The 11,278-nt window shown below is 45.5% G+C and overlaps 1 protein-coding gene across 1 annotated transcript in view; it reads left to right on the top strand.

Moving 5' to 3' along the window:
• The first annotated feature begins 4,088 nt into the window (after nt 1-4,088).
• Nucleotides 4,089-11,278, top strand: part of SLC22A2 (solute carrier family 22 member 2) — a 46,076-nt gene continuing 38,886 nt past the window's right edge. The window contains exons 1-2 of the mRNA XM_030809931.1: nt 4,089-4,643; nt 6,260-6,363. Of these exons, the coding sequence (XP_030665791.1) occupies nt 4,230-4,643; nt 6,260-6,363 (518 nt within the window). The 5' untranslated portion in view covers nt 4,089-4,229. The remainder of the gene's footprint in view (nt 4,644-6,259; nt 6,364-11,278) is intronic.

Raw genomic sequence — 11,278 nt, 5'->3', positions numbered from 1 at the left:
TAGACTCGTGCTTTGCCTTTTAAAGAACAGGGTCCAGTCCTTTTGTGATTTCTAGAACTGCAGGCTTGGTGTGAAGGCTGGGAGTATAAGAGGAAAGTGGAGAGGGAACCACAGGAGGGGCGAGTTAGCCACCCTCATGCCCCCTCTTCCCCCAACGGATGCCTCCTCCTGTCATCACCAGGCTAATTCCAATTTCCTGCCTCAAAGGATATCAGCACAGAGCTATCATTTTGTAGGGAAAATAGAACCAATAAAGGTAAATGAATAAAATCAGAACGACACTGATAAAGAAAGCCCAAGGAGAGTTCTAGTCAGCCCTCCCGGAAGCCTCGCTCAGCAGGATGGCAATAGAAGTGGTTTAGAGTTGCCTTCTGCACACTGAACTCACTGAGGGATGTTAGCCCCAGCTCTGCAGGAGGAGATAACTGCTGGGTCTACAGCACACCCGGGCGACCCACCCAAGTGTTGTGCCAGGCCCCAGACTCCTCTCCTGGAGGCAAGAGATAAACCAAAACAGAGCTCAGAGCTGTCCCTGGTGGTGGTGAGAAGAGCATGTTCACTATGTGGGGAGCTGGGAACATTTACTCTGAAAAGACAAGAGTTGGAGGTAAACGGAAGCTTCAAATATCCAAAGTTCTGTGTAGGAAGGTTTTAACTTAATCTACCTGACCCCAAAAGGGAGAATAGTGTCCAAATGTGTGGAAAGTTCTGGAAGATGAATCCTGTTGTGCTATGAGGAGGATCTTTCCAGCAATCTGTAAAGTCCAACAACAGCCTGGGTTCAGCCAATACTGAAAGCATTTCTGTGTAACTACTTGGGACAGGTGTTGAGGAATTGAAGTGTCAGATGGTGCTGTCTGCTGTCCTCTAAGCTGCCTTCCCTCCGGGAGGCTCTGTGATCCAGAAGTCTGGGTCAATGCAAATCACCTGCCACTGTGCCTGGCCAGGAGCCCTACACCCAGCCCACCCTGCTGTGATGCAAGTGGGCAGCAGGAAGTTGAGGAAAGAGACCAAGGCATGTGACGGATGGATGGGGTGCACCAAGGAAGAAAACAAGGGAGGAATAGAGAGGGTGAAAGTGTCTCGGTGAATAACTTCCAGCTATTGAAGCCACTGTGCTCAGTAATAGTCCTATGCGATCTCATTGGTCAGCTCTCTGACTTAGGGATACTGGCCCTGTTACAAGAGGTATTAGAACTTGCCCGGGCGACACGGACACGTTAGGGCCAGGCTGGGCTACAGTCCGGGCTCTGCTGCTCTGCTGACCCTCCCCTTTGCTCCCACTGCCTTTCCATCGTAGCTGCATAGAGGACAGATGGCACCTATCACTGTGAGACAATCTATTTCTATCATTTTTGTCTCAGGTAGACGTCACCTTAGCCAAGCAGGTTGCATTGACCTCAATAGACCAGATATTGATTTCTAAAATCATCCTGCTTAACAAATGACCCAAAAGCCTAAGTTCCATTGCTGATGGGTCTCACTGCTTCTGCCCTGTCATCTTCTAAGTACCTGATGCGTGGCTTGCCATGGGGTAGGTAGGACTCATCCATTCTAACTTCCCACCCTTACTGCCCCCTTGTCTTCTTGTGCAGGGGGCCGAGAAGGTTAGTCTGGGCACAACTGGCCTTCCTCAGTGCTGCAGAGAGGGTGGTACACTGGGGCAATATTTATTTACATTGCAGAGAAACCTGATAAGAGGTTGAGAAATACTTCTGACATTAATTAATATATTACCAGGTTATATGGATTAAATGATCAGATTACACTCCAGTCGTGCTTCTGAATATGTAAACACCCCCATAAAAGAAGTGACAATTTCCCAAGATACGTGGACTCAAACCGTAGGGTGTCTACCCCTCCTCTCTGTGGTTTCTTTCCCTGAGTTGCTCACTGCCCATGTGGCTTCTCTGTAGGGCCTGTCACCTAGTGGGATTGATTTTATGGCAGCTGTGCTGTGACTCGTGCATCCATAGAACAATGTTAATGACCGTGTAAACGCATTGCTGTAAGCAACCTGAGGTCTGAACTTCTCCTTATCTGATTGTTCCCTCTGAGTAATTTGTAGCGAATTTCAATATTGTTTCCCATTGGCCAGCAAAGCTCTTCTGGCCCTTACCTCATGCCCCTCGCTCATGACGTGAATATCTGATGTTTTGCCATGTCAAGTGAGTCAAACCCAAGTGCATATGTCTGCAAATTTCTTGTAAGAGGCAGTCAGGAGCATCTCTGGGCCCCTGTGGTGGAGTAAAGTTTGACAACTTCTGTCACTTTTTAACTCTTTAACTCGCCCTCCTACAGCTCTTTGACAGGGAACAGGTGCAGACTGAGCAGCCTTGGCTTCCGGCTCATGCACTCACGATGCTGGCTGCGAATGGGAAGTCCCTAAACAGAACTGAGCCCCCTCATTCAGCTCAGAGCAAACGGAGCTGGCAGCAGCCCAGGGCACCATGAAGCAGAGTGCCTCTGTGTGCCCAACACAGCCGCAGTGGAGGTCAATGGATGTCCTTGCCGGCACCCTGCTTTTTGCTTTTTTAAGAAAATAAGAAGCCTGCAGCTGCAGCAAGGAGAAAGACCCCGTGGGTTGCTCCTTTTAGACTACGCTATTACACCCACTGACTATTCAATAGAAAAAAGAAGGAGAAGGAGGAAGACTGGGTTAACTTTCTGGTATTTAGTTTGCAGATATGTCAGCAGGCCACCTTCTCTGCTTGGCAGGATCACGATGTATTAAGGATCCTTTGTCCACCAGGAAAGACAAATTTCCTGTTTGTCTTGCATTTAGATGCAACAACATCATCCTGAAGAGACGCCCCTGATGTGTGAGAGCAGAAAGGGGTGATCCCTTTCTTCCTTATCCTAAGGCTCACGGCCAACACCCCTATAACAAAAGACAGGTTAACAAGAGAAAAGCATGACAAATTTATTTGATCACAGTTTTACATGACACAGGAGACTTCAGAATGAAGACCCACAGATACAGGGAAAACCGGACGGCAGTACAGAACTGTGGCTGGACATAAAGGGCAGCAGCTCATGTGCACAGGCTGAGGGGAAATCCCAGCAAGCCTTGTCTCTTCAGATCCGTCTTGGCCTCTCTGTGCAGCACTCCTTCCTCCAGGCACCAGGGACAGGACTCCTCTGGAATGCGGGTCTGGATTTCTTTACGGCCCACTGTTACACAGAAAGGCAGCGGGGAAGTTACAGTGCTATTTCTAGGCTTTCTGGCTGGCTTTGGGGAGAAAAGAGTCTGGTTTCCACGAGCTGCTTTGGGGAAGAAGGATTCTCACTTCTATGGCTTGCCCTGGGGGAGAATGATGGATGAGAGAAGAGACGGGACGGCAGGAGAAGGTCAGAGAGAGAGACTTTGCTTCTGAGGCCTTCATCTTGGGGCATGGATTTCTGAGCCCCAACGGACCTGGACAGAAAAATCCAGGACACAAAGATAGTGGCTTAGACACACCTGCCTGCATTTACACTTGACCTGTCTGCGACGTGAACACTTCACTCTTTCCCTCCAGATGGGTTAAGGGCAAGGACACTTCAGGGTTGAAACGCAGGAATACCAGATTGGAGCAAACACTTCTAAAAAGCAGAGTTATAAAATCTGGACAACATCAAAACAAGCAGCCCCAGCATGTATCCCGACGGCTCTTGTTGTTGGTTGGAGAATGAGCCCAGCAGTCAGGCTTGCAACCCACTTCGAATCTGGACCAGGGTTCTGACCCAGATCCTGGTTCACATCACGCTGGGCCTTGTGGCCAAACACGTGTGTTTTCTCCATAGCGCCTTGAAGAAAAGCTGGCGGTGCGCATGAGATAGGAGTATATTAAGCTCCTGGCTGCTCGGGGCACTACGGGAAGATTACTGGGCTGTGATATGGGCCAGCACTCAGATTCCCTGCGGTGGGACACAGAGGGCGGGTTGTTTGTGCTGCTGGCGTGCGGCACCGACAAGCCTGTGGAGAACCTGTTACAATAAACACGACAGGCATCCTGGGAGTGAGCTCAGGGCATTTGGGAAGTGCAGAAGGACACGCACCCCCGCTGGAGGGGTGCACCTTTGAAGTCAGCTGGACCAAGGAAAGGCCTGCCCTGAAGGCTGGTCACTTGCAGAGGTAAACTCCCCTCTTTGACTTCTGGCCAGGGTTTGTGCTGAGCTGGCTGCAGCCGCTCTCAGCCTCGCTCCGGGCAGGTCGGGCAGCCTCGGGCCCGCCTGCCTGCAGGATCATGCCCACCACCGTGGACGATGTCCTGGAGCATGGAGGGGAGTTTCACTTTTTCCAGAAGCAAATGTTTTTCCTCTTGGCTCTGCTCTCGGCTGCCTTCACGCCCATCTACGTGGGCATCGTCTTCCTGGGCTTCACCCCTGACCACCGCTGCCGGAGCCCCGGAGTGGCCGAGCTGAGTCTGCGCTGCGGCTGGAGTCCTGCAGAGGAACTGAACTACACGGTGCCGGGCCCAGCACCTGGGGGCGAGGCCTCCCCAAGACAGTGTAGGCGCTACGAGGTGGACTGGAACCAGAGCGCCTTCGGCTGCGTGGACCCCCTGGCCAGCCTGGACACCGACAGGAGCCGCCTGCCACTGGGCCCCTGCCAGGACGGCTGGGTGTATCAGACGCCTGGCTCCTCCATCGTCACCGAGGTAAGAGAGTGAGCTCAGGGCTCAGATGGAGAAGCAAATGGTGGAGATTTTCCCAAGGAAGCAACCAGGGAAGGCCTGGCTCTTATAAACTCTGCCTGGACATGCTCTTTGGCCCGCATGTATCTTACAAAATCCTAGTTTCCAAATGAAAACATGCAGCTTCTAATTTGTCTGGAGAATAACTGGATTAGTTAAAACGTCTTCGGATGCTGACAATAATGATTCTAGTTTGTGCATGTCCCAGCAATAAGAAACAGGCCAAAGCATATTAGGACTCCTGGAAATGTTGCCAAGATAGGGAATATTGTGGATCCTCCTCTTTTTCTGGAAGGCTTACCTCCCCCTCTATTCTTCCATCACACAGATGCCCACACACACCTGAAAGCCTGGGGAACTCACCTGAACTGTGCCTATGTGATAGGATGTGTTTTTCTCTCGATGCCTATTTTTTCTCTTTAATTTCCTCAAAGTGTTCATATAAAATCATTTGGGGCTGGAGATCATGCTATAGCACTGTTATTTTGTTAAAAACTACAGATGACATCAAAAGCTATTTGTGAAGCCTCATTCCAATAAGTATAATAGAAAAAAAAAGACAAAAAATGGATCTTGCTTTTATTGATAGCAAAGCAAAATAGGGGAATTAAGTTATCCTGAAAATACTGAGAGAGCCAGTTGTCTAGTTTAATTTAAAATGACTGCTTGGACAATAGGAAGATACTCTGTATGAACAGTAGGTAGAGTCTAATTTGAAGGGTCTAAAGTGGTCGGATAGTTACAGGAAATGTGGCAGCTCACGGGCTTCACACCACAAACTCTCCGAGGCTCTCTCGCATGGCCAATCGCATTCCTTCCTACAGAGAGGAGGAAACTGAGGCCCCAAGCAGAGAAGAGGTTTTTCCCAGGCCACACAGTGAGTGACTTAGCAGGGTTAGCCCTAAAAAATGGGTCTCCTGACCTGGTCCAGCACCTGCTCCACCCGACCACCTCCTCTTATTCCAAATAAGAGCAAATGCAGCAGCCTTCAGCAGTCACTCCTAATCCCCTTTTATTAAACAGACAGCAGGGAGATGCTAAATGGCCCAACCTCCTGGTGCCTGCATTGTATCACGTCCACACACCTATCTGCATGTGCATTGAAATCAGAAAGGAAAAAATAAATTTTTCTATAAGTAATTACCCAGTTTCTGCTGATTTAGCCAATGCTATAGTTTTAGCTTAATGACAAATTGCCAGATGGAAGGGCAAGCCTTCTGGTTGTGTAAAGAAAACTGAGGGTGGGCATAGTGGCTCACGCCTATAATGCCAGCATTTTGGGAGGCTGAGGTGTGAGGATCGCATGAGCCCAGGAGGTCGAGGCTGCAGTGAGCCATGATCACCACTGTACTCCAGCCTGGGTGACAGAGCAAGACCCTGTCTCACAAAAAAGAAAGAGAGAGAGAGAGAGAAGAAGAAAATTGGCATGATCAAGAAACAATGGCTTATTGCCACTTAATTACACAGTTCAATTCAAGGAATATTTAATGAGTACCCTAGCTGAGTTATGTCCAACAGGATTCTAACGGGATTTAATTTCCTTTCTCTCCCAACTTGGAACACATCTCCCCTGCTGGCAGTTTAACCTGGTATGTGCCAACTCCTGGATGTTGGACCTATTCCAGTCATCAGTGAATGTAGGATTCTTTATTGGCTCTATGAGTATCGGCTACATAGCAGACAGGTAGGTTGAATCACCTGTGGTGGAATTTAAACAATCCCAAAGGTTTGGAGAACACTTGGATGTACCTGCCCCTGCTTGAGTCCCATCCTTTCCCAAGCACACAGACCACAATCTCCTGGCCTTCATGCTGGTGTTTTTACAATCTTAAATTTCTTCGGCTGCTTGGATAACCATGACCAATGTCTTTATTTTCAAATTCTCTGGGGTCATAGACAGATGTTTCAACATTACACAGCAAGTCTTCCACGTGGGCTATGCAGAAGCTTCAAGTCAGAAGGGAGAGTAACAGATGATCTCATCCCTTTTGTAATTCCCAATTCGTTTTTTGGCCTCATCACCATCCACCTGGCCATCAGCCTTCAGGGTCTCTGAGCTCAATCCTATCCTCTGCTTGCCTCGCATATGCTGGGAGGCCCCAGCATCAGGCCCGACGTAGAATCTCCCTAATACCCGTGGGATTGCAAGAGTCCTGAATTGGGTTCCTGGGGCCATATGTGACTATATGTGTGGAACCCATAACTTAAAGAAAGGGAAACAGGGTCTGTCTACAACAAGAGGGGTAAATGTCCACCTCTGCAACGTCATTGTCCCTGGAGAGATGACGAGAGGCCTCTCTGATGAGTCTGTGTCTTCAGCAAGCTAGTAGTCAGTGTTTGTACGAATCAAGCTATTGCTATATCTCTTACTTATCCAGCATTTTGGAATCCCACACTCACTGTGCTGCAAGTTTCTTACAACACACAGCTTTGCTCTCTTGATGACCAATGAGACATATTTAGAAGTCCTCAAAAGGAAAAGGAACCAAAAAGTTTGCTTCATAGTTGATAAGCACTTTAGATAACTTGGCCATCAGGGCTAATTATTTAATATTCATAACACTGTTTACTGAGTGTTTTCTGTGGCCAGGCAACTGTGTTCAACATTGTGGATAATAGTATTCCCCTTAATCAGCAATCACCTAGTGAGATAGTGACACATAACTATAGATTATTATATATAATACACAAACATATAATTTTATCTAGATATAAATATCTAATTATGAATTTACATGTAAAATATAAATATATAACTGAAATAAATGGTAAAGTCAATGCATTTTATGTTTGTTGCCCTCCATGCCATCCCCAACTACGTCTGTGATATAATCCAAACCTGTGAGTATAATGTTAAATGCAAGTAGAATATTTTCTCTGATTATATTATATTTTTAGGCTGAATTAAAACTTGCAAATGTGTTAAAGATGAATAATGATGGCTTAATATATCACACCCCCAAGGCATATGCACTTCACAGGGGCCTGGGGCCCAACTGGCAGCAGAAGGGAAGAGGGATAAAAGTGGAGGCATAGGCCACGTGCACCTCATCCATCACCCATGGTTATTAATTATCTCCTCAGCTGCCCTGACAAGGTTCTTCCTGGGGCTTTCTGTGGGAGGCTTGCAAGGTGAAAGGGAAGGTCATTTGTTTTTATTTTTATTGCTGCAGAATTGAGGATGATTCTTTAAAGATGACCCATTAAGTCACGAGAGACACATTAACAAGGGGAGGTCCGGAGTCCACCTCGCACCCCTGGGCAGCTCTGGCACTGCAGGCATTCACTCTCTCTGCGCTCCCTCCTCCACCATCAGGTAGAGGTGCTAACACTCACTCCCTGACAGGCTGTGAGTAAACAGGTGACTCAATCTTTAACCCTTGCTCAGTGGGTTAAGAAATTAGTTAATTATTCGCATCCCACTCAACAAGTAGGAGATTGGTTATAAATCCCTACTGACAGTGCATTCCTGTGTTATATGCCTCGGTCAATTATCCACCTTCTTAGATGATCTCATTATTTTGTTCCTATTGTTGAAATCCCCTCTGTCAAGGTAAGTAGTCATTAAGTACTCATTACTCTTCCCCTAAAGGCTGTCTCCATGCCTCAACTTCTTTTTCTTACGCCATCTGAAGTTTGGCTGGTCATTGCCCTTCTTCTGTTCTGTGCCTGCATGCAGGAGTGAGAAGCCTAGCCTAAAGAAATGAGAAAGCAATTTGTTTTTTGTGTAGTTAATGCCTACAATTTTCAGATTTTATACAATGGGACAAGAATGTCATGGATCCACAATGTATTCACAGATTAAGCCAACGTTAAATAAAATGCATTGTCTTCCATGAATAACTAATTTAAAAAAGTAAGGCATTATGAAAAGATTGTAAATAAGACTAAGAGTGGACCCAAGAATATACCCATAACTTCCTAATCAATGATTTTGAGTATCACCTGAGACAAAAAAGCAATTCCTCACCAATTCCAGGGTTGTTTTTATTCTAATGAGCAGTAATTATAAGTACGATATATTTTTATTTTTTTAAATTTTTTGAGACAGAGTCTCACTCTATCACCCAGGCTGGAGTGCAGTGGTGCAATCTTAGCTCACTGCAACCTCTGCCTCCTGGGTTCAAGCGATTCTCCTGCCTCAGCCTCCTGAGTAGCTGGGACTACAGGCACCCGCCACCATGCCCAGCTAATTTTTATATTTTTAGTAGAGACAGGGTTTCACCATGTTGGCCGGGTTGATCTCGAACTCCTGATCTTAGGTGATCTGCCCTCCTTGACCTCCCAAAGTGCTGGGATTACAGGCATGAGCTACTGCACCTGGCTGTAAGTGCTATATTTAGTGTGTCATGCTTATAAATGCTTAACAACTAGTTCTCTGGGAGGGAAAGCCCCAGTTTGTGGTGCTTATTGATTTCTCTGGTGTAAATATACCCACTGTGGTCCACTTCAGCCTACAAAAATGACATCACAGAACACAGAGTTGGCTAGAAATGTGCACCATTACACAGCATTTCCACCATACAGATACAGTAGATGTAAATAACCTCACAAGCACAGATGGCCAAATATAGTAAAATCATTGGAAAGTGATGTTTTGCATATTACACTTGTTTTCAATATAATTTAGTTGTAAATGTATATAATTTAATTTTTAATAATGGTTATGCTAACAATTAGCTTGCAAATTTTCTGTAAGTCTGATCATTAGCTCTTAAAGAGCCAGCACCCTACTTTTATATGTTGCAATGGAACTAGATCAAAGTGAGCTAGGGGGAGGGACTTGACTCTGGAGGCAGGGCTTGGACACCGGACCAAATTAAGGACTAGCTAAAACAGGTCCCAGGCAGGAGCAGCTCTCCATAAGACATGCCCACCAGTGCACCATGTTAGTTTACTATTGCCATGGCAACATGGCAACATGGCAATCACCACCCCCTTTTAATGGCAATGACTCTACAACACAGAAATTACCACCCTTTTCCTAGAAATTTCTGCATAAGCCACCCCTTAATTTGCATATAATTAAAAGTGGGCTGCATACAATCAAATTTATAATTTAAATTAATTTGCATATAATTAAAAATAAATATGAGTACAGAACAGCAGCCTCTGAGCTGCTATTCCAGGCACACTGCCCATGGAATATCCCTGCTCCACAAGGAGCAGAGGTGCTGCTGCTATACATTGCAGCTTCAATAAAAATGGCTATTTAACAACACCAGCTTGCCCTTGAATTCTTTCTTGGGCAAAGCCAAGAACCCTCCCGGGCTAAGCCCCAATTTTGGTGCTTGCCTGTCCTGCATCAAAAGCAGAACTAAAGTCCCAGTGGGTTGCAGTCAAACTTACCCAACTATATGGGATCTTCCAAAACATGTTCACCACTGATTACTGTGTGCTAGTCACTTTACTGGGCATCCTCATTTGTTATATTTCATTTAGGATCACAAGAGCCTTTTAAAGTAGATTTCATTATCCATAATTTACAGTGGATGAAGAAACTGAAGCTCCATGAAATTAAAGCACTGCTTCCCAAATGCTAAGTTGCATATAAATCTCCCGGGGATCTTGCTAAAATTCAGATTCTGATCCAGCAGATCTGGGTGGGCCCGAAATTCTGTATTTCTAACCAGCTCCCAGGTGATGCTGTTCCAAGCCCATGCTAATAGTCCTCAGCCACATTCTGAGTCACAAGGAGCTAAAAGACTTACCAAGCCAGCAGTATGGGGAGTCCACCCCTCCTCTCCTGTTTCTTCTGTTTTTCATTTAACCATTTAAATAGCCCTGCTGAGGGGTAGGAGGAGTCTCAGACCTCTATCCCAGATTCCCCAAATTTATTCTAGCCATGCCTTATTATTGTTTTAAGTAGCATTGCTTCCCTATGTGGAACATGTCTCCAGTGAAGCTTTTCCACATCATGGATTTGATTTTCTTGCTCTGAGTTTCAAATGATGAATATTCCCTCTCATCACCCAAAAGATTTTGTCCATCTACATGGGGCACTACTGTGGTGTTCTATTGTGTGCCTGAAGCAGTTTTGGAAGTTGAAGAAGCACCATTTGAGTCAATGTTTATAGATTATGTACTCTTTGAGGGTAAAGGAAGGGGTTTGGGTAGGAAAATGTGGGAAGAAATGCTAAAAAATTAAGTTGAGATATGACTTTGGAAGGCTTTGAATTAGAGGCCAAGAGGTTGTATATTTACAGTGGGGAGCCATTGACTGAGAATTAAGAAATTACTTGGTCACCTAGGTGATGGGTTGATAGGTACAGCAAACCACTATGGCACACATTTACCTATGTGACAAACCTGCACATCCTGCACATGTACCCCAGAACTAAAGGTAAAAACTTTTAAAAAATGAAATTATATGGTCAAAACAGAGTTTTAAGACTTCAGAAATTTACTAGTTAATACTAATTACCAATGTGACTGCTTAACCTTTAAATTTCATATTTAAAATGTTACTATTCCAAAATAATTATTAATAATGTGGATTATTTGACACCTTCACAAGAATATAGTTGCATAATAATGAATCATCAATTAAACAATGTTTTTCCACCATTAAAAGGAGCAATCCTGATAATAAAAAGCCA

This window comes from Nomascus leucogenys, chromosome 3 (assembly GCF_006542625.1).
Source record: "Nomascus leucogenys isolate Asia chromosome 3, Asia_NLE_v1, whole genome shotgun sequence".
Taxonomy (NCBI): domain Eukaryota; kingdom Metazoa; phylum Chordata; class Mammalia; order Primates; family Hylobatidae; genus Nomascus; species Nomascus leucogenys.
The sequence above is the reverse complement of the archived record's forward strand: the minus strand, read 5'-3'. Positions and strand labels throughout refer to the sequence as shown.